The sequence below is a fragment of the Aquarana catesbeiana genome, linkage group LG03 (assembly GCF_042186555.1).
Source record: "Aquarana catesbeiana isolate 2022-GZ linkage group LG03, ASM4218655v1, whole genome shotgun sequence".
In the NCBI taxonomy this organism is placed as follows: Eukaryota; Metazoa; Chordata; class Amphibia; order Anura; family Ranidae; genus Aquarana; species Aquarana catesbeiana.
This window is the reverse complement of record NC_133326.1, coordinates 585,216,449-585,244,365: the sequence shown is the minus strand read 5'-3', so window position 1 is coordinate 585,244,365 and position 27,917 is coordinate 585,216,449. Positions and strand designations below refer to the sequence as shown.

Sequence of the window (27,917 nt, the reverse complement as noted above, 5' to 3'; positions counted from 1 at the left end):
CATACAAAACTATTCAACACGTTACGTCACTTCTGACGTATTCTGTCAAACGAAAATTCTCGTATTGTTAGTAACCTCGTCACCTTCGACTTCGTTCTGTCATCCGAAAATCAAAGCTTTTCTACGAGGCTTTAGAGTAGATAACTTCCTTCAAATTCATGACAACCTGAACATATTTCTTGCTGAGCTCACCCCCTCTACATTGTGCGAAGTGGCAACACAATTTACGTATATTTGATTTATTTGCACTGCATTACAAAAGATTTACTTTCTTTCCAGATCCAGGTATAGTCAGCCATGACATGCTGAGAAAAAAAAGAGTGACCGCATACAGGAGCAAAAATTCAACCCTCTCCACCTGTCCAAGGCATGGGGACACCATGAAATATATTTTGTTTTCAAAGAAAGGGTTGCAGATAGGACTCCCTTTATATACAGTGTTGTGTAATGTGTTGCTTCTTTATAAAAGATATACAGTATATTCTTTACAGCTGGCATAATAAGAACATTAATAAACAAATCACTGGAGTTTGTGTTATACTTTATCTGTGAAAATATTCATATGGAGTCAGAAAAGCACATAGCATGTATTGTCGAGGACCAAATAAGCAGAAGAGAGCCTCTAGTCATGTGAATGAGAATTTATTTTTAAACCACAAAGTCATTGTACCCCTTATGTAATGCAGGGGAGCAGCACTTTAATCCAGTAAATCAAGACAGATGAAGGTCCTGGCTGGAGGATATCTCTGTGATCACATACTGTAAGCAGAAACAGACTAATTCTTAAAATTTAAAGGAAACCAGTACCGAGAAATAGAGGTGTTGCCATTATGGATCTCCTTTTGAAAATACTAGTTGCCAGGCTGTCCCTTCAGGACTTTCTATATGTATGTCCGTTCCAGGTCATGACTCAAAGAACTAAAGTCATTGGATACATAGGGCAGACAGGGAACTAGTATCTTCAGAAAAAGGGTTAGCAATGGCCTACATATTGCTGACCTTTTCAGTTTACGTTATGCATAGCAAAAAAAAAAGAGAATGAAGTTTTGTATAGATTAAGGAATGGTTCAAGTGACTGTCATGAGTGGAGTAAGGGTGCTGCCATTGTTTTTTAAAACTGTACTTGCCTGGCTGCGCCTGACTTAAAACAGAAAAAAACTCAAGGGAGGCGGACTCTTCATCAGAAGAGACATGCAATGCATGCAAACATGCCTGCTCACAGTCTTCTGTAGAATGTACACTGAGCTGCGCATGCACGGCCCATTTTACATTCTAGCACAACGACAATGTGCTGAGATTACTGCACTCCTGTGCACGCACAGGAGTGATGTCATTCCGCACCGGCCAATCAAGACTGCCTAAGACTAGCACTCGGAAGCAGCCAGGGAGAAGATGCTGGCAAAGGACCTCTCAGGCATCAGACCATTGAGGCAGAGTGAAGTATTTTGGAATTAAGTTCTGCTTTAGGTACTTTGAATCACAGACTCAGAACCAGCATACTTTAAATATGTGCCAGAATTCTTTATTTTTATATCTAGCCAGGCAACAAGCATTCTCAAAAGGAGCCTTAATTATGGTGGACTCCATAATCTGTTAGAGTCCCTTTAAACCCCTGTCAGTTTATTATTTGCGGTGTCCCATTGGGGAGATATCCTTTCTATTCCTGTCCTGGGGACGCAACAGAAGTGAGAGGAATTCCCGTCCTAAGCGATTGTCACCACAACTGGTGTCCTCATCGCTTTCTGTCCCAGGGACCATGGTCACTACCCAAAATACAAACGGTGTATATCATCCCAAAGGGGATACAGGCAGCAGTAATAGCGTCACAAGAGTCTTAAGTCTTCAATGCTCTTTCCAAAAAAGAAAGGTTGGGCTATACAACCTTTAAAGGATTCATGTGTTAACAGACATAAGGAGGGTGCCAGTGCTGTACTTTCCTTCTGAAAATGCCAGTTGCTTGGCTGACATGCATATTCCCTGGCTTCAGTATTTTCCGAGGAAGAGATCAAACACTCCAGTACTCAAGCTGCATTACATCCGGAGGTGTCACAACTCGTAGTGCTTCACTTAATACAGCCCTCCTCAGACTGAGAAATCTCCAACTGTAAAGACACACAGACGGGAACAAAAGCCTAGTGCATTGCCACCACATTTTATTAAGCATAAAAGTAAAAACATACTCACAAATTAAATAGGAACAGGCATATCCAATCATGAATCTGATGCCATCTAACCATGTATGCCAAAGTTGGTAGGCTGACGTGTTTCGGGGGACATTCCCCCTTCTTCGGAGCTCTGAACTCATGGCTGGAATTGTGATTTCATATGCCTGTTCCTAGTTATGTTAGTGAGTATGTTTTTGACCTTTATATTTAATAAAAAGGGATGGCGGTAATGCACTAGGCCTTTGCACCCTCTTGTGTGTCTGTATTTTCTGGATCAACATGTAAATCAGTTTTGACATTACTGCCTGCATGCCAGGTCGAATACTAAAGTTAGAGAGCCGGGCCACTAGTATTTTTAAAATAGGTCTGCAATGATAGCCAGGCCAGTCTATTTCTCTCGCTACAAGTTTCCTTTAATGTGAGTACGCTCTTTCTAGTTACATAACAGTTACAGAGACACAGTTCATCTTTCTAAATACAAATGCCAAGGAACAGAACATGTTACACCAACTGCAGCCGCTTGACTAAAAGTGACTAAAGGACCCATAGTATTGCCCCATGAATTCAACAGAATCCCTTGTGTTTGAAGTATGGGAAAACAAGACAGATGCCGGTTGGCAGGGACAGTTCTTTTGGGCACTTTTAGTCAAGACTCCCTGTATGGGGTGAGGCCCATGACTAATAAATAACACCTGAATTTACAGTACAAGCTAATCAATGTACATGTAATACCTTATTATGTTGATTTACATAACAGTCCAGGATTTGAACACTGATTTTCCAGTGTGCATGTAAATTGCACCTGTCATGGCACACAAAGCGTGGCCATCCTTTTCAGGAGTTTCTCATAAAATGGTAAGAAATCAGCCAGACAATGCATAAAATAAACAGTCACTGAACACTGATCCAACAAATGCAATTCATTTAGATCATTTGCTGATCTCAGTTACATCTTACAGTACGATTGTGCAGAACTCCTTTCTTGTCAATTCCTATTTAAGAATCATCAATAGAGGAAGCAGATCTGCAAAGTAGAGGAAAATGCTCACGAAAAACAAGATTTAACTTTCTTTACAGTAAGTGATGTGGAGTGATAAGAGAAGGGCTGGATGAGGACAGCAAAGAAATAACAATTGTATTGCAGGGCTGATTGTCTAAGTAATTGTAAGAATTCTGATATAGCTAGAAGTTATAGTTTGATATATAAAAAAATATATATCCATGGAATAATGACAGTTTGTCAAGGGATGACATTCCCATTTTAAGAGACTTTTTAGCTGCAAACATCAGATATTGATAGGAGGAGCCATTTTAAAATTGATGCCTGGGCTGGTATCACTGCTTAGCCCTTTTAGAGATATCTGGAAGACCGATGCTAATGTGGGAACATGATTTCACTCATTATTGTTTAAGTAAACATATATAAAAGAGTAGGGATGAGCTTGGGGCTTGTTCAGACAAGTCTGAACCTGCCTGAGCTATCCCACCAAGAAGCTGTCAAAGCCGATAGCTAATCATAGGTGCCAAAAGCATTCCCCGCCCTGCAGTTGCACATTTGCAAGGGGCATGTATATGTGCGACCGCAAGGCGGGGAATGTTGCATCAGCTTCCTATGATTGGCTGACAGCTTCCTAGCAGACTAGCTCTGGCGGGTTTGGACTCATGTCCAAAACACACCTGAGCCCATCAATGGTTAAAAAGCTACTTTTTTTTTTCCTTGTTATAATTCACAATATTAGATTACATTATGTGCCCCAATGTATGTTATTTAAAAAATGCAGCTGTATACCTTATTTCAGAGTGCTGCTCAGAGCTCACGTGACTGTCCGCCGCTGTCTTACCCGATCTGACAGCTACGGCGGGAGGGGCTCACAATCCTCTGCTGACATTCGTAGAGAGGTGGAGAGCGGCGGGCGGTCACATGAGCGATGAGTGGCGCTCTGAAATAAGGTATACAGCGGCATTTTTTTTTTAAACATCGGGCACATAATGTAATCTAATACTATGGATTATAGCAAGAAAACACAGTAATTTTAGCAGCAGGAGGGGAGGGGCGGGCATTGACACAGCTGACAGACAGAGGGGAGGGGGGAGAGTGGAGAGCCAGCAGAAGACGAAGGTGCGTAAACTGACCACTGTGTCAGGGCTCAGCAGCCATGATAAATGTAGTCAGTTTACAAAAAAGAGGGCAGCACCAGGCAGGATCAGCCTGGTATCTCAGGTGATAGAAAGAAAGAAATACACTGTGCTGTATAAGATGCTTTAAAAGAACAGGATATTTTTTTTTGTTGGCCAATGCTTTAAGAGAAAATGGAAGCTGTCATTGTTCTGAAAATGCCTGACTGTCATGCTGATTTAATACTTTAAAGCTGAATTTCAGGTATGACAATTCTTACAGAGTTACTTTGTTCTAGCTAGCTTCTTTGAGTTGTGGCTGACTGACCTCCCACTTGATGGTTCCTACATTCCAGGACCACCGCCAGGCTTCAGGAGGTATGTAAATGGCTAACACCTATAGCAAGAGCATTATTCAACTTCAGTCATGGCTGCTCAGTTTGTTTTTATCTACAGACACCCCTTAGTAAAGGGTCTTTAAATTACAGCAGCAGAGGAACCCTGACTAATTGCTGAATTTTAAAAATCGTCTCATAAGCACTGTGACTGGTATGCCATTGGATTCTCTGTCATGCTCTGTGGGTAACATCGACATGCAGGATAATGTGCGTGTTATAATCTGGTTAAATTGGTGCCAATTAAAAGCTTTATAGAGCAGCCAGTTTCATGACAAGTGCCTTTTTATGTCTACTACAGATGAGAGTTGGAACGGGGGAGAGAGGAGGAAACCACAGGAAAAGTGCTGTTCTCTACACCAGTGGTTCTCAACCTCAGTCCTCAAGTAACCTCAACAGGCCACGTTTGCAGGTTTTCCTTTATCTTGCACAGGTGCTTTAAATCAGAGTGAATGGCTTAGCATTTTGGACAGCTATTTTATCTAAGAGAAATTCCCAAAACATGGCCTATTGGGGGTACTTGAGGACTGAAGTTGAGAACCACTGCTGTACACAAAAACATATCTTCTCTCTACACTCAGCCTGCAATAAACTCCATAAAATCTGAGAGTAAAGCCCTTTTAGGTTTATGGCAGGTTTAGTGGGGACAAAAAATGTGTTCAAACACAGATTAATTTTTTATGCTGCTGTGGTGTGCATTTTCCTCATTTCTCGCCTCCCATTGGGCTCATTTAGGGGTGCGACCAGGGGGCAGTAAAAGGGTTTTACGCATAAACCGCCAACCTGAACAAGGATATGAACCCACTTAGGGCTTGATACATGCAAAAATTAAGCGCCAAGTCATGGTCATCGGACAGTATTACCGGAGAACATTACCAAATGATAGCGGCCATCCCGTAACTTCCCTGCAACCATGTAAAATGCAGCGGTGTGGTGGGTTCGCATTTTGAGGGTTAAAACATGATTCACTGCTTTTCAGAAAAGCGGCAAGGACCCCATGATTGCACTCCGGTGGCAGAGTGAAATGTGTTGGGGGGTGTAGCCTGGTTGGAGCCCGAGCTGAGGCTGTCAGACTTCCTTACAGGATTTTGCTGGGGTTTTTATAGGACTTTTTCCCTACTGGATGCTTTGAGCTGGGACGAGCTCTGTCCTTGTTGGCACCCCTAGAGGTTTGTCATGCAAGAGGACCTGGTGGAGCCCTGAGTGGCACCTGTATTTCTGTTGTGGGTCAAAGCGGTAAGGGCTACCACACATCAGAACAAGCAGAAAGTACTGAAGCTAAAAGGAACCAGCATTATTAAAAGTGAGGTCAACAATGGCAGCCCCCATACTTTTCTCATGACAGAGTGACAGGTTATATGGCAGTGTATAGATAACTAAATCTCCTACACTGACTGTCAGGTTAACACAGCACTACAGTAACCCATAAAACCTAAATCAGATTTCACCTTTCACTAGTTTACAGCAGGTCAAACAGTGAAAGCATATTTCCAATTGGAGGTTATTATTTATCGTAGGTCACCTTTTTTGATAAGAGCAAACTAAACTCATTAAGGACAACTAATTGGGGGTGTTTACAATGAAGTGCCATGATCTATCATGATAGCTCAAGAACAAAAGAACTTTTGCATCTAAAAAGCATCCTAAAAGAAAGTGTGTGCATTTTCCCTGTAGCAATCAAACTGTCACCATGATTTTCTAATTTATTAGTAAAAGAAAATGCCTGAAAGGGACTTTTGCATGTAGCAACTACATCCCATCTGTCACATTGTTTGAAATAATGAAAGCATCTGATCAGTTGCTTGGGAAATGAAGGAAATTCTTAAATATTTTTTTTCTGATTATTCTTTTAAAAAAGGTAGAGTGAGCCTGGGTTTGGTCCATAATGCCATGTGCAGACCTTTAAGAGATGCATGCACTTAGGATGTGGCAGCAGGATATGGCTCTGTAACACTTATTTTCCTTGAGAGATGAGCTCTAATGATGACATAAGATTCTTCTGCCTTGATCTTCATAGACATGAAAATCTTATTTCGTCACCTGCATGGATAGACAATATAAGCTTAGGATATCACTGTTCTGTATATTCCTATGAGAAATCCACTAGTGGGCACACAAAAGCGGCTATCATGTGGCCTCTAATAGAATATCCATTGGAATATATAAACATTTTGCTTCAGCAGATTCCAGAAGAAACACTAAATAGCCAGGGTCAGTCTGCCATAGGCATATGAAGGGTGCGGGTAACCTTGGTGGAGAACTGTAAGGAACCATGGAGGGATGAAAACTAGCTCCAACCTCAGAAAAATAGTTTTAAAGCAGAGTTGTACTTTTCCTTTTCACAATATCAGTAGCTTATATAAATTAATGAAATGGCGTTATTGAGTCTACAGAGAGATAAGTGAACATTTAAAAAGGTACAGGTGCTTAGAATGAATTAGAGAGAACACTTTGAAACTGGCAGAGAAAATAAAAAAATAAAACAAAATATATGATAAAAAAAAAAAAAAAGCTAAGGCTGAGATGAAAGATCGGTCCTCACGTTTGCTGAAGCTGGTAAACCAGATCTATTATAACCTACAAATGTTATTAAAGACTTTTTTTTTTTTTTAGAGATTTGTATAAGAACTTAAGCATTTAATACCAGACAATGCACGGCAGGACAAGATTGTTCATCTCTATAAATAAGGCACCTCAATTTCTAAGGTTTTAGAACAAACTGAATTAAAACACAAATTTTAATAAAGAACAAAAAAAAAAAAAAAAAAAGAAGAAAAACTCAAAAATGTCATTAATGCATTAACCCATTACAATCATCAATGATGGATTAAAGGGAACCTGTGTGAAATCTGTCACAGCTAAGGCTCTCATCTAGCACTTGAGGATGCCATTGTCCAACTCTCAGAATCCTTGCTAATTTGGGGGCAAAGCCCACCTCTGTACCATCAGCCATAGTGGTATACCTGCCCCAGACCTTACAATTCTTTTAATGGTAGCCTCAGCTGTGTCAGGTAACAGAGAAAGTGGGAAAACTAGAAGTAGAAGCCTGGGTGTATAAACTCTTATGTGGTCACCAAGCACCATGTTGGTCTTACAGTTAAGTGCAGCTACTTTTCTACACAACACTGAAATAATTTGAATGACAGTAGAAAAAAACATACATAGTCATAAAATCAGAAGGCTACCAAAAGTAGGAAAAAACTCAAAAAGGTGATGTGGTTGGTATTATAATCTACTTGAATATTTTTTATAGTGCACACTGACCTTATTCAAATAAACTTTAGGAAAAGTTTTAATTTCAGCTGCAATCTATTGGGGTTCCTTTTGCTACCAAATATGTGTAAATACACCCAGGTCAAAAGCAGTTTACACATGTAGGCGTGCAGCCAATAAAATAAAGGCTACTCGTTCAGAAGAAACCACTGATAGTGTAAGTAGGGCTCATTCTTGTAATCAACTTAAGTCAGCCACACACCAGTAGAATTTTGTTTTAACGCTCGTATGGAAATTCTGAAAAATTGTTTGTCAAAGCATTTGATCCAGCCATTGCCAAGTCAATTAATTTCATTAGAAAACCTTTAAAATTTGACTTGCTACTTAAATGGAATCCCAGATGTATTAAACAGGTTTCTTTTGTACCTAGAACACGTGCTTTACACTTTATGTCTTTTTTCTTTTGCCCCCCCGACAAAAACCATATTCACAGCTATGATTTTGTTTGAGAAATATTTTCCATCCGCTCCTTTGAACTTTCTTGCGACTATGATAGAAACTTCAATTTGACCAACCGTTAGAAAAATCAAACAAACTTTCCAGAAACAAACATTTTCTAACAAAATTCTACTGGTTTATGGAAAGCTGTAGAGGTAACTGATGCACTACAGTAAGGTTCCTTCTTTGAAAAGAGTAACAAGAATGTGATGTAACAAAAAAAGGATTAATGCATTAATAGGAAGTGCATTGCAATACCGGGTATAAATGTTTGGGGAATTCTAAGATACAAAGCATGAACTAGATAAATCATATATTCTAAGGATTTTGTCTTCCAGCTTTGGCAGGAAAGGGAGCCGAGCCAAATGGATCTGCACTTGAGATGTCTGAAGTTCTGTAAGTCACTGGGTTGATGGGAACTGATCCAGCCACAGAGGCTTTTGCAACATGAGATACAACTTTATAAGCAGCAATGGGCTGTGCTTCAACAGGCTGCAATTCTTGAGGGTTGTAGTGACGGGAATATTTGGACAAAGATTGAGGGCGGAATGGCTTTGTAACCACAGTCCCAAATACTATCTCCTGGGCTGCCTCTTGGTTGGAGATTCTGTGATTCTCTGCACTCTGTGGGTCCTCGGATGACTCAATGCTGCTGCTGGAATGTGCATACAGGTTTCCAGTAGTGTATGAAGTCTTCATGGTAATGCCCCCCAACATCAAGTCTGTGTTTCGGAATGTGGAATTTCCAACTGATGCCATATCAAGCCCTTTGAGAGATGCATGAGCTTGAGATATGGCAGTGGGATCTGTCTCTTCAACGCTTATTTTTCTTGTAAAAGGAGCTCTAAGGAAAACATCAGGTTCCTCTGTCTGGCTCAAAACAGCATTCGGCTTGGCCACAAATGGAGCATTGGTAAATATATCAGAATCATCCTGTGACACCCTGGAACTCCCAAATGGAGCTGTGGCAAATACATCCACTTCTTCATTAAAGCCTGCTGCAGAGCCCTTATTCATTATGTCTGAATGTTTAAATACATGGGGCATCTGGTTAGACATAAGCTCTTCTTCTGGGGATTTTACATATGCTATTTCCTTGGTCTTTTTAGAACCTTCTTCTTCATCTGATTCCATTAGAAGTGGTCTTGATCCGCTGCAATCCAACAGGTCAGTCTCATGGTCTGTACCTTCTCCTTCACTGCTATGAAAAGAACTGCAACTAGATGGACCTTTTGATGGACACTCAGCCTTCAACTCTAAAATATCAGAGTAATCAGTAGATAGAGGGCCAGCACCAAGCCCTTTAGGCGCTCCATCATTCCCCAGTGGGAAAGCATGTGGACCTTGAAGCAAACCTAGAGATAACAGAAAATAATTTAATTCTCTATCATTTAAGACATAGAAAACCAAAAAACACAAATGGCCCAAGTTAACACATCAGAAACAGCACAGATGATGTGCAAAGGACACTACCAACAAAAAAGAACTTTGCTTTGTTATTACTACTACTACTACTACCACCAATGGAAAACTGAATTTGCCGCTGACTTAATTACTTACTTTCCATATTTTTCTTTGCACTGATTTAACAATAGTTTTTAGGCAGTTTAAAATATTGTGGCAAAACACATCAGTTTACCTGAAATGTCAAGAAAGTTACTAGCATAGTTTTCAAAACTAGCCACAATAGGGCAGGATTACCAAAGCTTTGATGTCAGTGATTTTTGTAAACCAATAATCACAGAATACAAATTCCTCACCGACTCCTCCTTCAGCTACAATTACAATAACCTGTTTTAAACTCTAGTCTGACATTACATACATATTAAGGGACTATTGAAATGAAAACAACAAGGTCTGTATTAGAGTACACTATGACCTGGGTGCTGTCACCGCGTCACTCTCCTCCACTTAGGGCAGGTTAATGTTTTCCCTCAGGGGTGGGTCCTTGAAGGACACTGCGCATCAGTGAACATGAAAGACAACCTATGGCTTTGGCCAGAGGATGACAGAGTGCAGCACTGAAGTGTGAAGAGGGTTACTACTGCTTTGAGACTTCTAAAATAAATAAAATTGCTTGGAATTGGGCTTTTAAAAAAGCCACATGCCACTGGAGGATCTGGCTTTTTTCTTTTAAGAAGATATGGCTATGGCAACCTACATATTTTCTAAAAACTCTAAGCTGTTGTCCACTTAGCTGCCAAAAAAATACAAACTGCAGCTAAAACAGCTGAAAAACCTCAGCACGTTCATCCACGCTACCAATTGGCTAGCTCTTTCTGAATGTCACCCTTTAACATGACCCCCAATATTGATGTTCTACAACCAGCATCTGTAGTAGGTGTGGAGCTACACAAAAACAAAAAAAGTAGACAAACTATAAGGCCCCTTTCACACTGGGGCGGTGGGGGCGTCGGCGGTAAAACGGCGCTATGTTTAGGACCGCTTTACCGTCGTTTTAGTGGCGGTATTTGGCCGCTAGCGGTGCGGTTTTAACCCCCGATTGCGGCCGAAAAAGGGTTAAAAACGCTCACATAGCGCCGCTACAGCGCAGTATAGCCACGCTGCCCCATTGATTTCAATGGGCAGGAGCAGTTTAGGAGCAGTGAATACACCGCTCCTTCACCGCTCCAAAGATGCTGTTTGCAGGAGTTTTTTTTTCTCTCCTGCCAGCGCACTGCTTCAGTGTCAGCGGCAGTTTTAGGTCGGTTTGCAGGCGCTATTTTTAGCGCAATAACACCTGCAAACCGTGCCAGTGTGAAAGGGGCCTAAAAGTTTGTTCTAGACCTTCCCTTCATATATTCATTTCATATGTAGGCTGACACCGTGCTTTGACAACTGCAGAACCGAAGAGAAGTGTGAGTAAAGTACAGTGTTGCCTTATGCACATAGTGATCCCTACAGTGATTTTTTTTATCCTTCCACACCTTTAGAATTAAATATATTTTAAAACTGAACTCCAGGCACAATCTTTTTTTATTTAGTCCCATTAGATATAAAATTGATATTATGTGTGCAAAATGCCTCTACGCAAACCCAGCTATTAGTACTTTAATCACTGTGCTGCACGTGGCCTGAGCAGAGCTGTGCAAGGGACTCAGCAGTTCCACTCACTACAGACTGCCGGTGTCTTGCCGAGAAAGTTCCCCTGACGGATAAGGACCCCCCCTCTACTGCGCAGGTGCATCGCTTGCGCAGTAGGAACAACAAGGGAGCCGCCGAAAAGAGCCGAAGCTGAACACCCGAGTCAGCTGTACACAGCGCTTGCGCACTACATTCTACCCTATGTCCACGTTAAAGCCCCACCATCCAAGTTGACATAGAGTTAGAATAATATGCAGAGCGCAGCGAGGCCGTGCCCGAAGCGCGGCGAGCGTAGGGAGCCCCGCGAGGGGCCTGTTAGAAACTTTTTTATTAAAATAGTCTTAGCACGCAGGCGCCATGTACAGCTGACTCCGGTGTTCAGCTTCGGCTCTTTTCGGCGGCTCCCTTGTTGTTCCTACTGCGCAAGCGCTGTGCCTGCGCAGTAGAGGGGGGTCCTTATCCACCGAGGGGAACTTTCTCGGCAGAACACCGGCAGAAATATGCAGGAGAGGGGCAGATACAAGACCACTCACTGACAGAGTATCAGGAACTAGTCTTAATACAGGGAGCTCCTGCATAGAGGAAAAATGTTATGCTGGATTACTACACAGATCTGTAAGAAATACACAAAGTCCACAAAATTCAAGTAAGAATACACATCTCTTGTATTTAGACAATATTTGCTTATCCCAGACAGTTCAGCTTTAAATAATAAATACACACAAATTAATAAATCAGCTTTGCCTTATTATTTGGCCTGGTAATAATAATAAGACTGTGATTCGTTGCTAGCACTTGATAACACAAGTGTCATTCAAGGCGTTTTCAGTTTTAAGACAAGTTGAGTCCTACTAAAAAAAACAACAGGAGGGAGGGTATTTATAAAAGACGGCAGAGGATGCTCACATCTTATTACATACAGCACTTCTTACCTTGTACTTATGTATTTGCAGGATAGAGATTGGCATTCAGAAGATGAGAAACAGTAGTTACAGGCTTAGATCAGAAAAAAAAAAAAGAATCAAGGGTCTGAAGCAGGATATAAGACCATCCTTACAAGTTAAAGTATTGTCATCGTTCACACAATCCAAAAGAACTCATTATTTAAATCGGTAGCAACCATTTAACCTACCAGCATGTCGTTAGAGTTTGGGAGGAAACCAGAGGACCCGACGGAAACCCACGCAGGCACAGGGAGAACATGCAAATTCCAGGCAGGTAGTGTCCTGGTTGGGATTCAAACAGATGGCCCTAGTGCTGCTAGGCAGATGTGCTAACTACTTAGCCACTGTGCTAGAGTGAGTCTGTAATATAATAATACAATAATAATACTAATACAGGGCGAGTATAGCAGCAGAGTTATTTTTTGTTTTTGTTTTTTAACGAGACTTGGGAATGGCATTTCTACTTGAATGACCAAGTTGGGTTTTCAGGCTTCATTTCTGTATGACAGATACATTTTTCTTTGGAAGAATATTTCTACGTGAGCTGAAGCAACTAATACGCTGCACAGTTTAAGAGTAGAGCATGTATTGTATGTTTTTTTTTTTTTTTTTTTTTAATAAGGGCCTGGTTCAATAGTCTTTTGCTTGCTTTAAGCAGGTGTTGCATTCTGATAAAAGTCTACAGGAATGCAAAAGCTGCTTGAAGCAGGTCAAATGCAGGTCTGGAAGAGGCCAACTCCATGTAAAAGGCGCCTGTCAGTGAATTATAAATGATCTCAGATGCATCTCACAATCATGTTAAAATGGATCCCATTGACACAAGCCAAATACCCAACACAGGCCTTATTCGTTTTTTGGTGCGATTTTAGGCATACTAGCATATTATGAGAAACTTGCCTTAGAACGACACACCCCATATTGCAGGCCGGTCCACGCCGAGGGAGATGACATTTTGCTCTCTGTGTGTCTTCCAGGTTCGCGGCTCCGATGCTGTGAGTGGTCGAAGCAGCGATGACGTCACTCCCACGCATGCGCCCAGGAGTCTTTTTCCCGGCAAGGTCCGGCACCGTCTGCTGGGCCTTCAGCCGTGCATTTACAGCGCATGCGCTGCTGACGTCAGCAGTTGCATGCAAAGTGAAGATCTCCTAAACCATACAGGTTTAAGAGATATTGATTTTACCTACAGTTAAGCCTTATTTTAGGCTTACCTGTAGGTACAAATTAAAAAAATTAAGGAAACTGCGTGACTGAAATGTTCAGATGCTGATTGGCAGATAAGCCTGTCGTCAAATTCAGCTTTTCTTTAACAAACAAGTTCACAAAGTGTTTTACGCATAAAAGGGTTGTTTTTCATACATTGTACTTGATTATGTTACGGAATATAGCCCTTTACAACCAACTATAGTTTAGCAGATGCCAGACCTCCATCACCCAAAAAAAAAAAAAAAAAAAGTTTAGCTAATTTTGCTTGGGCGGCGATAGACTGCTAGGAAAGCAGAGTTTCTATTTTTAAAGGGAATGTATGCTTTAACCTCTTGCTTACTGGGCACTTAAACCCCCCTTCCAGACCAATTTTCAGCTTTTAGCACTGTCTCACTTTGAATGACAATTGTGCGGTCATGCTACACTGTACTCAAATTAAATTTTTTATCATTTTTTTTCACACAAAGGAGCTTTCTTTTGGTGGTATTTATTCACCACTGGGGTTTTTATTTTTTGCTAAACAAAAAAAGACAAATTTTTGGGGAAAAAAAACCAAAAAAACAACGTTTCATAGTTTGTTATAAAATTTTGCAAACGGGTAATTTTTCTCCTTCATTGATATTCGCTGATAAGGCTGCACTGATGGGCCCTGATGGGGTGGCACTGATAGATGTCACTGATGGATGGTACTGATGGGCACTGGTAGGTGGTACTGATAAGCAGCACTGGTAATAACGCACTGATTGGTGATTTATAGGCGGCACTGTGGGCACTGATAGCTGATGCTGGTGGGCAAATGGTAGGTGATGCTGGTGACTTTCCACGATCGAGACCGATGTCCCTCTTGCAGCCGCCAGTGATCGATTTTTATTAGCGTGAGGAGGAAAAATAGCCGATTACCGGCTCTATTTACATCACATGATCAGCAGTCTTTGGCTGACAGCTGATCACGTGGTAAGGGGTCGGGATCGACCCCTTCCTCCGATCTGTGATCAGGCGAGTCTCTTAGACTCGTTGATCACAGAGTGCGCCACGTGCGCCCTGCAGGGGGCACGCAGGCTGCTCAAGCACGGGAGGACGTCCAAGGACGCTCTACCGGCAGGTTAAGTCCGCGCTGTAGCCGTCTTTCAGCTATAGCGCAGACGGCAAGTGGTTAAGAGAGTTTGCAATTATATTAGGTCCCCAATCATACTACGGTTCATAAAAGAGCTTACAATTATACATTATAATTAAACTATTAAAATTGAGTTGATCTTTGAGATAATTTAGAATTCTACCAAGTTTCTTATCACAGTATGCCTGTCACATAGTAAAAAAGATCATGTATTCAGCCTTTCCATAATGTGTGCATTGTTTTTAATTCATACGTCAAAAATCAAAAGCATTTAAGTGAAACACCACTTTTGCTGAGAAAACACTATATACCCTGCAGACTATAATGGTGAATATATACTTGATTCTGAACTCTAGACGGCAAGAGAAACCATGACCCACTTGCTCATATCCTTAAAACTGAGTGGGAAGTGGGAAGTCCTGGGGAACGAAACTCTTCTATCTTCTACAGCCAAGGAAGCTGCCATCTTGGCCTCTGATCTGCAGTTGCCATGGTGTTGCACACGCTATGACACCAGTCATTTGATGACTCGACTGTTTGGTTGAGAGCTTACATAAGCACACTATGGCATGCCTTGAATGTGATTCACTGCTCCAGCTGCTGTGTGTTGCTGGCTGAACTAAGGGGCAGTGTGGGGCGCGATTCAGCGCATCACACGGCTTCCTTTTTTGTACAAGCTTTTTTTCAAGTGTACAAAACATACACTACATTGTTAGGCAGCTTAACCCCCCTTTCCCAACACTGCAGTGCAATTGGGCCGATGCGTTGCAATAAAATGCAGCATGTCTGCATGTTAGCGCAGCACTAAGCTGCGTTGCAGTGTGAATGGGACACACAGGAAACTAATTTTTTCCTGTGTGCCCCTCCGGTGACAGACATTTTACCATGCGGTAAAACACTGATCACTGCATATAGTGTGAATTGGCCTTTAAACTGATGTAAAGCGCTGTTGGCGCTATATAAATCCTGTATAATAATAAACCAGTGTGTTTAGTTTCACCTCAACCATCATTAATCCTAGTGTTATAATCATAACATTGAATTTCAAGCATTCTTTTTTTACATTACAATAAGCCAAAGATATATTTCCTAGTGCGGCAAACATAAGACCAGCACCGGGCATGGTAAATTCCATGCCTATACATTGAGCTCTGTGTAGATATTTGGCAGAGACTGTGAGCCAATTAGAGGCACAGGGACATCCTGAATTTAAAATTAACTTTGCCATGGTTTCAAGGAACAGAAATTCGATTTTTTTTTTCCTTCTTTGGGCAATAAAGAAAATCATTGTTGGCTTGGCTGTAGACTGAAATGAAAAAGGTAATTTTTTAAAAGCAATATTGTAGTTTTCCTTTTAGAGACTTTCAAGCGAACATTAACAAGAGAAATCAGAGTCAAGAAACCATTCTTTAAAATACTTTAATTCACAGAAATAGATTGAATTCTATTATACAATCAGGAAATGTGCAGGTTGTAAACGCCATATGGTCATTTCTCTCTACTTTTTACCCTTCTTGGAAAACTTAGGAGAGAACTGGAGGGACTTGAACTGGAGGATTAGGAGCATGGACTAAAATAACAAACATATTTATATATTTATATATACACAAGTCAAAATTCTACCAACCACTTCACTAGAGGATTTTTCCTAAGGTAATGATAAATGTTCTCCAGAGGACAACACTTTTTTTTCCATACAATACAGAAGAATAAAGATTGGTGTATTGGACACAGGTAGAAATTTGTAATACAGAGGAGGACCCCACAAACTTTGAAGGCTTGGAGGACTATTTACAGACAGCAAAAACCAGTACATGGCAGAGAGAGCGTGTCCAGTAGACATACAGAGAGAGACAGATCACACCAACCTTGGTGTAGCATATACAGATAAAATTTCATACTCTCTCAAGGACATCTGCACAAACAGAGAATACACTGATATTGCACGCGCACACATACATATTTAAATACTTTTCATAGTAAAAAATAAAAAGGAAGGAAATGCAGGCCACACAAGTATCCTCCATGCAGAGCAGAGCAGTCCACCAGCAAGGATCAGGGGGACATGGTGGAATCTAGGTTTGATATTTAAAAATGCTTCTGCGATGTTACTAGATAGGATGTCTCTGGCTTCTACAAGTTATTGGAAAAAGCTTTCATCTTTTTATTTGGCAAAATCAAGGGCACCTACACACAAAACTTAAAGAGTAAATCTACCCAAAACAGTTTGGACCAAGTAGGGCAGGGTTTTATTCCTTGGGGGTCTACGCTGCTGTGCTAATGTTGTTAGTGGTCCAATTTCTCTTAATTTCTCTTGCTTACTCCTATGGTCAGTCTACTAAAAAGGGTACATGACACGATTTCTACATGCCATTATGTTTTGTGAATTTGCTAGTTATGTCTGGAGAACTTACTTGGGCCATAAGTAACAGCAGCATAGCTACAATACCTATCTGGTTATCCCAAGGAAGGACACAGAGGTCTGCTTTTTCTCTGCACCCTGGACCACCCTCCTTGGACACTATTATAAATCTTTCCATTAACTAAAGCACGACTACAGCCATAACTGTTGTTTTATTAGAGTGGAAGGCCTAGAAGCTCCTACTTACATCTGTGCCCCTATTTGAAAGAGTCCATCTTACTTTCTGTCCAACTTCCATCATATTGACAGGAAGTAAGTAAATCTTAAACGTCGAGGGGGGGAAAAAAAAGGCAAAACCCATACCTCATTGTATGGAGAAAAAAAAACAACATAATTGGATGATGTTTAGACCTAAGGTATCCCAACAGTAGGTCCATGATCAGCCATGTACAATATGGGTTTAATGTGTATTTCCAGCTTTGCTGTCAAATGTGAGAAACCCCTACTATATGCTTATATGTTCCCATTCATGCAGCATACATTAAAATAATTTAAATAAATATTTGCCTTTTTAGTTGTCTACGAGCAGCCTATGTTGCTTTGAAAAGATGTGGAGATTAAAGTTATGCTACATGAATGGAAACAAATATAAATAAGTGTTATCCCAATTTGGGTGCCAAAGTGGAAATACAATGTAAGCTTTTCACTAAACACAAGGCAAGATCTAAATAATGGCAGTGTACTTTTTTAAAGTGAGGGTTAACATGAAAACCTACATGCAATCTTTTAGTTGTCAAACATTTCACATGACAACTGGATACATGAGTTTATAAGGTACAAAATTTCTAGCATATCTTAGGCTCAGTCAGAATACAGTAACTTTTATATCACTAAGCATGTGCTTTTATGAATGGCTTATATAGTACATATCAAGTTTATAAGCCCTTTAAAATGTTTCTTTATATCACATTTATAATCAGATCTATTTACAATGCATCTGTAACCTGGACAGCTTTAACATATATGTAATATGTATGCACTTTGAATGTTTCATAACTTCTATACAATTGTAACAGAAATGTGTCATATCAATTCCCATGGGGTCTTCCCGAATAGCCTGCATCTGCTGTACAGAAGCATGCTACAGCCTTTATTTATGTACCTCGGACACATGATCTCCACTTAAATGTATTTTGAACGATTTTGAAATGCCAACATTTTACCAGAGGCCATTATGATTTTTTCTAATCTCTGCTATTGTGTAATGAGTTGCTTTCCAAAGCCAATTGCCAATTTATAGAATATAATTTCATTTTCTGTGGCCAATAAGACAGACTCTCACTGTGGCCAAAATACAGTCATTCCTTACTTGCATACTAGCAGGTTATCATACAGTAGGTGTCTTAAGAAACCAGCTAGTATTACACACAAATCTAGTCTGAACGGCAAACTTTTTGATACTACCCAAACAGTTCTACTGAAAATAAAATATCCATTTACCTCCGTATGTATTTTTATTTTTCAGAATCACATACGTCATATGTAAAAGGAATGCAACAGGATTTGCCAGATACCTGTTTTCATGGAAATCTCTGCTTTAAGGATAATTTGATTAAAAAAAAAAAAATGCAGGGATGCAACAGAAACCTATATGCTCTCAAACTATAAACATACAGTTAGGTCCGTATATATTTGGACACAGGCACAATTTTAGTTTTTTCAGGTATTTACCAAAATATTCAAGCTATAGTTCTATAATGGATATGGGCTGAAAGCGCACACTCTCCTGTTTAATTTGAGGGTATGTACATCCAAATCGGATTGGACAGTTGAATCAAAAGCTGTTTCATGGCCAGGTGTGGGCTACTCCATTATTTCTTCATCAATTAAGCAGGTAAAAGGTCTGGTTGATTCTAAGTGTGGTATTTGCATTTGGAATCAATTGCTGTAAACCTACATCATGCGTTCAAAGGAGCTATCAATGCAAGTGAAACAGGCCATCATAACGCTTCAAAAACTAAACAAATCCATTAGCGAGATAGCAGCAACAATAGGAGTAGCCAAATCAACAGTTTGGTACATTCTGGAGGAAAGAAGAACGTACTAGTGAGCTCGGCAACATAAAAAGGCCTGGACGTCCACAGAAGACAACAGTGGTGGATGAGCATACTCTCTATGGTAAAGAAAAACATTCACAACATCCAGACAAGTGAAGGACACTCTCCAGGAGCTGGGCGTATCATTGTCAAAGTCTACACTCAAAAGAAGACTTCAGGAGAGAAAATACAGAATGTTCACTACAAGGTGTAAACCATTCATAAGCCTGAAGAATAGAAAAGCCAGATTAGACTTTGCCAAAAAACATCTAAAAAAGCTAGACCAGTTCTGGAAAAGCATTCTTTGGATGGATGAAACTAAGATTAATCTGTACCAGAATGACGGGAAGAAAAAAGTGTGCAGTAGGCTTGGAACAGCTCATGATTCAAAGCACACAACATTATCTATAAAACATGGTGGAGGCAGTGAGGTGGCATGGGTATGCATGGCTTCCAGTGGCACTGGGTCGATGGTGTTTATTGATGATGTGGCAGAAGACAGAAGCAGCCGGATGAATTCTGCAGTGTTTAGAGATTTACTGTCAGCCCAGATTCAGCCAAATGCAACAAAGTTGATTGGAGGGCGGTTCACAGTACAGATGGACAATGATCCAAAACGCACTGCAAAAGCAACCCAGGATCTAAACTCAATTGAGCATGCATTTCACTTGCTGAAGGCAAAACTAAAGGCAGAAAGACCCACAAACAAAGAAGAACTGAAGACAGCTGCAGTTAGAGCCTGGCAAAGCATCAGAAAGGAGGAAACCCAGTCTTTGGTAATGTCCATGGGTTCTAGACTTCAGGCAGTCACTGCCAGTGAAGGATTCTCAACAAAATATTAAAAATGAACATTTTATTTATGAATATATTGATTTGCCCAATTACATTTGAGCCCCTGAAAATGGGGGTACTGTGTATAAAAATGGTTGCAGTTCATAAATTTGGACTTGACATGTATGTTCAACCCCTTGAATTAACTCTGAAAGTCTGCACGTCAAATTTATTGGGATTGTTTTGTCTTAAATTTTATTCTGGTGGCATACAGAGCCAAAAGTATGAAAAGTGTGCCTGTGTCCAAATATATATGAAATTACCTGTATGTGCCCCTGTTTGCAGCGGGAATCCTCTGGATTTGCTAATAGCGTCATGTGTGGCGGTCAGTGTACTCCCCAAGAAAGTGGATAGGAATGCCAGGCTAGATATTATCCGATATAGATTAGCCTGATACAGACCCCAAACTCTGCACTTCTATCATTCTCTCAGAGTATGCTGCCAATAATTTCAGACATCATTGGGAGTAGAGGTTCCATACACATTAGGCTCCTGGAATAAGGATTTCTGTTGCAAACCCATTCATATTCAGTTTGGCAGCGTTTTGCATACTGCATTTTATATTTTACACAGATCAGCCATAACATTATGACCAATGAAAGGTAAAGTGAATAACATTGATTATCCCATTACAATGGCATTTGAAAGTGGGTGGGATATATTAGGCAGCAAGTGAGCATCTTGTCCTTGAAGTTGATGTGTTGAAAGCAGAAAACAATTGGCAAGTGTAAGTATTAGAACGCTTTTGGCAAGGGACAAAGTGTAATGGCTAGAGAACTGGGTCACAGCAACTCCAAAACTGTAGCCTGTAGGATGTTTCCAGACTGCATCAGAGACAGAGTCATGGGCAGCCAAGGCTCATTGGTGCATGTGAGGAGTGAAGACTGGCCCGTGTAGTCCGATCCTATAGAAGAGCTACTGTAGCTCAAACTGCTGAAAGATGTTAGTTCCAATAAAAAGGGGTCAAAACACACAGTGCATCACAGTGTGTTGCGTATGGGACTGCATAGCTGTCCATGCTGACAAGTGTCCACAGTCAAAAGCGCCTGCAATGGACACGAGCATCAGAACTGGATCGAGGAGCAATGGAAGAAGGTGGCCAGGTCTGATAAATTACATTTTTTTTTTTTTTACATCATGTGGATGGAGGGGTGCGTGAGCGTGTGTCGCTTACCTGGGGAAGAGATGGCACTAGGAGGCAGTATGGGAAGAAGGCAAGCTGGCAGAGGCAGTGTGATGCATTGGGCAATGTTCTGCTGAGAAACCTTGGGCCCTGCCATTCATGTGGCTGTTGCTTTGGAGTCCATGCTTCAATTTGTCAGGGCTGTTTTGGTTACAAAACCATTGGTTACTCAATATTAAGTGGGTCATCATAATGTGATTGCTGATCGGTGTACATACAATTATTCTAAGTGTGATTCAAACTACCGGTGTCCACCAATAGCTAATAGTTATGGGTGAACACTAGAGGGCTGAAGAACACAATGGTTTCTTCCAAGTATAGGAACTGGCCCTGTTCCACAAATTCAGCTGGTATGAACCATAAATGTAGATGTCTCAAACCTCCTGAAGCATCCTCCATAAAAGTAAAGTAATACATTTCAAATTCAGCAGCAAAATGTGAAACAACCTGTACTGGCTGTGTCACGTGGGAGCAGCTGAGATCTTACTAACAGAGTTAATGGAACACTAAAGAGGCCAGTCTGTGGTAAAACTGCCAGTAACTACCAAAACTTAAAATATTAGCGCTCGTTTGGCCTGCCCAACTATTTGGTCAATTTTTATCTGTGTGCAATCGGACTCTCAAAAAGACTTTCTGGCTGTGGCCTGCTTGCATTTTTAATGGCAATATTATTGTCTATTAGGCAACTAGAATTTTTGAGACAGACAAAAGCAAAATTTGTGGGAGGACACCTTACAAAATTAGAAGGCCTTGATACGCCACTATTTAAGCTTTATAGCCCTCAAAATGTTCCCCTTTCCCAATTGGGCTGTACATAATAATATTGTGCAGTAAAGGAAATGCACATTTACTACAGATTAAGGTCCAGTGGTTTATGAACATTGGTTCCTAAATGTCTTTCCTAGCAAGTTACTTTCAAGAATTTTTACTTTTCTTAAATCATGTTCATCAAGGCCACAAGGTGGCTCCTCAACTGCAAGTTACAGCTGAGCTGTAAAGTGTTTTCCCATTTATTGTGTCTGAACAAGATGAGCAGTTATGGCACAGGGTGCTGATCTTTTAACATTGCAGAAACCTTCTGTTTTCATTCTTTGAAAAGGTCCCCTGTAAAGAAATTTGTATATTTCATACAGTTTAGAACCCAGTTATCACCAGGCAGGTATAGTCCAAGACACAACATGACATTAACAAATAAACCTTCAACCTAATGCTTCCCAAGATACACAGCTTAACAATGGATATAGTTTATCCGGTTCAAAGTTACTAACACTACAGGGCAGATTTCTTAACAAAAAACCCCAAGAAGCTAAGGGAAAATGTAAGTGTCCCCAAGAGCAGCCAATCAGGTTTCTTTTCCAACCAGCACTAGAAAACGCCAGTCGTGGTTGACTCATTTTTTTCTACTTCTATTTCCTCAGAGCTTTAAAAATAGGACACATCCCTTTTTAAATTTCTTATTTCCTCTACTGTCATTAACTCAACATGCCAACTTCCATCAATGATTCATTAAAACTAAATCTACAGTTGTCTGTTTTTTTTTTAGGACCACAACAAACAATGATTTAAAGGGAAACTAAACGCAAAGTATATTCACCTTACAGTGTCAACCAAATAAAGTAAATTTCACAAAAATACCTGAACAGATTAAAGCCACACATGGGTTTTAAACAGATTCTGTTAGACAAGTAAAATTTACCAACAACTCTGATTTGAGGACCCATGGGGGTGCATATTCATTGAATGGATTATTTAGGTAGACTATTGCCCTGCAAAGGTTTTTTTCTAAATTTTGCTGATCTACCATATATAAGAAAATCTGACTATGTTGCAGGTTTGAAGCAAACCTGCAATTAGAAAGATATGGGAAATGGCCACTGCTGACTGCCTTCTGAAAAGGTTATTTTGGCACTTTGGCTTCAATGTTTTTAGTCAATGACCTGCAATAGGTATTCAGAGCCGGAGAGGCAGAAATATCTTTTGCATGCTTGCTCCAGGTCAGGGACATCAATAAATTCAGATGGCCAGCTTGACAATATGGCAGCTAGCATTTTCAGAAGAAAACATTAATGGCAGCTTCCATTTTTCCCATGAAAGAGTTCCTTTTGGGGGTAAAATGTAGAGGATATTGAAGCTTCCTCTTTCCGCTTCTTCATATTTAAAACCTTTACAGAATTACTTCAATTACACCTGATCTGTGGATTGCGAATAGATTAATGCAATTGTGTGTATACATTCACCAAATTTACACACTACCCACACAATATTGCTTTGGAGTTTGTGAACCCTTCTGAATGATCAATATTTTTGTGTAATTATGACCTAAAATGTGATTTATTTTTTATTGCAAGTCCTAAAACTAGATAATAAGAAACAAAAGCATTATACTCGCTCATTTATTTATTTATTGAGGAAAACAATCCATAGTTACAAATTTGCCAAAAGTTATGTGAACCTCCAGGATTTTCAGTTCATTTAGGGAAATTAGAGTTATGAAGTTCAATCAAAAGAATAGCAAACTATATCCAAAGAGTCTAACCCCCCCCCCACCCCCACCTACGGTCATACATTCATTATTTTTTCATTCAACCAGTGGTGTGAATGAAAAAATAAAATAATTTAAAAAAAAATCCGATTCCCACACCCTCACATTTGAGGTGGATGTGGAAATCCCTCCCGCCATGCTATTGTATTCTGACAGCGGGGAGTCCGTGTATGGGCAGCTTTAGGCAGATTGCGTACAAGTAGCAATAAATACTCCAGGAGTGGTGAACCAACAAAGATCACGCCAGGAGCAAGACTAATTAAAACACATCATCCAAAGTGTATTGATAAACACAGAACACCATGTAATTACTCATATGTTAAAAAAACAACACTGCAATTCCAACTTGGGTCATGTGAATCACATACTGTAGATACAATGTCTAAATCACCACAGTAAAGAGATGCCACTCTACTGTCTTCTGAAAGCAAGGTCACATACTTTTGCTACAAGGAAATACATACAAGTAACTGGATCATTTTCCTCAATAAATACAGTAAATGAACAAGAATTAGGTCATTGACCCCATTGTTGAATTGGTTTTTGGTTATCTGTGAATAAAAGATTGTATTTTAGATCATATTTACTCAGAAATATTGAAAATTCACAAACATAAAAATCCCCAGGTCCATGTACCTATAACTACTTGTTGGGTCCGCAAACATATATGGGGATTTCCCTGAGAACTGGACTAGAAAGGAATCGGGTAAATTAGGTAAGGGGATATAACACTGTAAGCAAGTGTAACACATTACTGTACAGTTATTAACACAACCCGCAGATCTTGAGTTGGTGGAGTAGCTTTTTATAGCCTCATACCTACAGCAATGTCAAACAACTAGAAATCATCTTGTCAGTAAATTGGCAAGAATGAGGGCCTCACTTTACTTGACCCCACTGGATGACTCCAGAAACCTCTCCACTTACAGTGGACAACTATTGGGAGTGATTTAAAAAGGCATTTGTGACACATTTCTGGTGGGGTGTATGCAGTCAGAAGCCTTTCACCAAATTCATGGAAAGACTGCAACATTTCAATGGTTGTACCAAAGCAAGCAACAAATTCAAGTAGTTCTTTTTTGGTAACACTTTTACTGTATAGCATGATTTTTGGGACAAATTCAAAGAAATACCATCGTATTGGTGATGAGGAAAGTGGAAGTTAATAAGACCTCTTCCATGTCAAAGTAAATTGTTGACTGTGTTGCATATGTAACTGTGTTGCAACTTTGGGACTATTCTGTGGCAAAATTTGTCAAAGATCCTCTGAAACTGATATTTGATACATTAATCATTACTCTGCCAACCTCCCCAAATAGCTTCTCTGCCTGTAAAATTCTGCCACTTCACAGGAGAGATGCTTTTGACACTTCTGTCAGAGTTGCGTCAGATTTATACACACACATTACAGACATGTGCATGAATCTGTTGCAAATTTCAGTTTTTGTTGCGCTAGCACAAGATAGGTTTCTAAAGAGTATCTTTAGAGTAACACTCTTTATGAATTTTATAGTTAAAGCAGAACTAAGCCCTCCTATTGTTTTCAGCCAAGGAAGCTGTTATCTTGGTTTATGTTTGCTCTTCAACTGTCCTAATGCTGCACATGTGATCAGTTATGACACCTGCCATTTGATGGTCTAACAGTTTGGTTGAGAGCACAACCAATGTGACATTCCCAGCACGTGCCAAGAATGTAACTTTTTTGAAACTGTTAAATCAGTGGGTTTAGTTCTGCTTTAACACACAATCTGCAGGTCTGGAGTAGGTGCAGTAGCTTTTCATAGGTTCTAAAAAGAGGGCCTCATCTTGTTTGACCCCACAGATGACTCAAGCCTCTTCTCCTCCAACACATTTTATCAGATATGTAATAGAGAAAGTTACACAACATAGTATCTCAAAATATCTAATAAATAAAAATGATTGCAACAAAGAGGAAAAGAAGGAAGGGCTATTACAATGAGCTATAGAAACTGGTTTACCCAATATGAAGACTAGAGCTATTCTTGGAAAAACGCGTTAATAAATTTGGTCAACAAATAAAAGGAAAAAGAAAAAAAAAAAAAAAAAAAAAAAAGAAAGAGGCAAGAGTCCCTTTAAGGGTTTGTGGCCAACAATCTTGACATCATGAAGACTGTATCTCTGCTGAGACTGGGAAATTCAGCTGTTATCTACTGAGACTTTCGGGCACAGCAATAGAACATGGACACAGACCATTTCTTCCACACTGTAAGCACTTTGGGATTCCTTTATATCCTCACCAGTCACACAGTATCTTACTCTACACAGTTCTTTCACAACACAAGTCTTTCTATCCATTAAGGAGAAAGCAGTTTGTACAAGATGGGAAAGGCGCCAAGGATATGTGTTCAGAGTCAGCCAGAGGCTCCTTAGTAGATCCATACTACACTGATGTTCACAGAATGTTGAAAATAAAAATAAAGAGATGTACATATATCTCTATCTATCTATATATTTATATATATCTGTAGGGTTACTCCTCTGTCGGGACGGGGGGTGGGGGGAGGATTTTGCTAGAGCGTGTGCACTTTACAAGTCTATGAGTTGATCCACCAGTAGTAGAGACCTGGACATGTTTGGTAGGCTGGACTCTGAGTTCCCACTGCTGTTATTAGAGTGAGGACCTGGAAAGTGGGGGAAAGACAGCAATTCAGTATGTTGTTGAAAACAGAGAGACAGAGCAGAAGGTGCAAAAGGCAGGAAGCATGGGATCTGTGAGAAGCATTGTGTAACCATTTGCCATTGTTTTTAAAGGCCAAGTTCGGTCAAATCAGCTATTGGCATATGCCCATTCACTACAACACACATCAGCTGCTCCATTTTAAGCTGGGACTCCAGTATTAGGATGTACCTTCTTGTTAGAGATGAACAGAGCAAAAAAATTTTTGCAGATCAGGGAAATTAGCTCGGAAAGCCAAGCACGATTTATTTGTGCAGGGAGGTAACTTGAGAGCATTAATCCTAGCACCCTAGAATCTACCCGTACATTAGAACCGTTTATGTTCTATGGCTATCAATATTTCTTTTGGCTCCAGCCAGAGTAATTCAGTCACCAACCACATTTCCAGCCATTGCAGACTTCCCTAACTTAAGTAGGGGAAATTGCCTAACTTGGTTGGCTCAAATTGGATAGGAAGGTAAGAAATCTTGCTACCGGAGACCCAGAGGGAGACAAGCAACTGGTGCATGCTGTAAAATATGCATCTAATTAGTACAAAAATATCAGTTTTAGCTGTACGCAACCTGTAATTTCAATACTTGTAAAGCATGCATCGTTATGCAATGCAATCTGGCATGCAGGAGTTAAACTATGCTCAGCCTAAGGTTAACCAACTCTTTCCTCTAAATAAGGTGACGTGACACCCTTGTGCTATCCACAAAAAATAAAAAAAATAATGTCCCTTCCTGGGCATAAGATAATTTCCAGGCATAGACTGAAAGTCCTCAAGAAATGTCCTATTTGTCCTGTTTACCATTATCATTGAAAGTAAAAGAAAAATCAAAAATTGAGTTTTCCTCAAAAAAGCAAGAGGGTAAATCTTCAAATGGGAACACTAGTTCTTGTGGTCTGGGGTTCCCCGGGGAATTCCCTTAATTTGCATGGATTTCCTGTAATTTCCTGTTCTGGCTATGTACCAGGAAGTGATCGGAAATCTTCCCAATGGGGCACAGATGGCAAAAAAATAAAACAGGTGTTGTAACTCTCCCTTACTGTATTCAAAAAATAAATAAATAAAGTTTTGCCTATAGTTCTACTTTAAAGCTCAATTTCAGCCAAATGTTTTTTTTAGTCTATTTGATGGGCTTTATAACAGGAAGTAAGGGGAATTCACCCAATGGGGACAGAGACAGTAATAAAACATTTTCTAGTAGAGTGGGGAAGGCTTAGAACAGTGGTAGGCAACATTGGCATTCCAGTTGTTGTGAAACTACAAGTCCCATGAGGCACTGCAAGGCTCCAACAGCCCCTGGCATGACTCATAAGGTAGATGCACGATGAAATCTGTAGCTTCAAGCACAGCTGAAGTGCTAAAGTTGCCGACCCCGGGTTTAGAACACAGATTTTTTTTTTTCCACCTCACTTCCTATCCAGTTGACAGAAGTCAGAAAAAAACAGAAGATAAATCTTGTCTGTGGGGATATAGACAGCATTT

At 40.2% G+C, this 27,917-nt stretch overlaps 1 protein-coding gene across 6 annotated transcripts in view; it reads right to left on the bottom strand.

The window, feature by feature from the left end:
* Positions 1 to 626: 626 nt before the first annotated feature.
* The window catches only part of AAK1 (AP2 associated kinase 1), a 214,619-nt gene continuing 187,328 nt past the window's right edge, over positions 627 to 27,917 (bottom strand). For 5 of the 6 annotated variants that reach the window (XM_073622010.1, XM_073622013.1, XM_073622011.1 and 2 more), the window contains one exon: positions 627 to 9,741. In XM_073622010.1, coding sequence (XP_073478111.1) covers positions 8,705 to 9,741 — 1,037 coding nt within the window. In that variant the 3' untranslated portion in view covers positions 627 to 8,704. Of the gene's footprint in view, positions 9,742 to 16,013; positions 26,388 to 27,917 lie in introns of those variants that run through there. The other variant, XM_073622016.1, reaches the window with a different exon arrangement.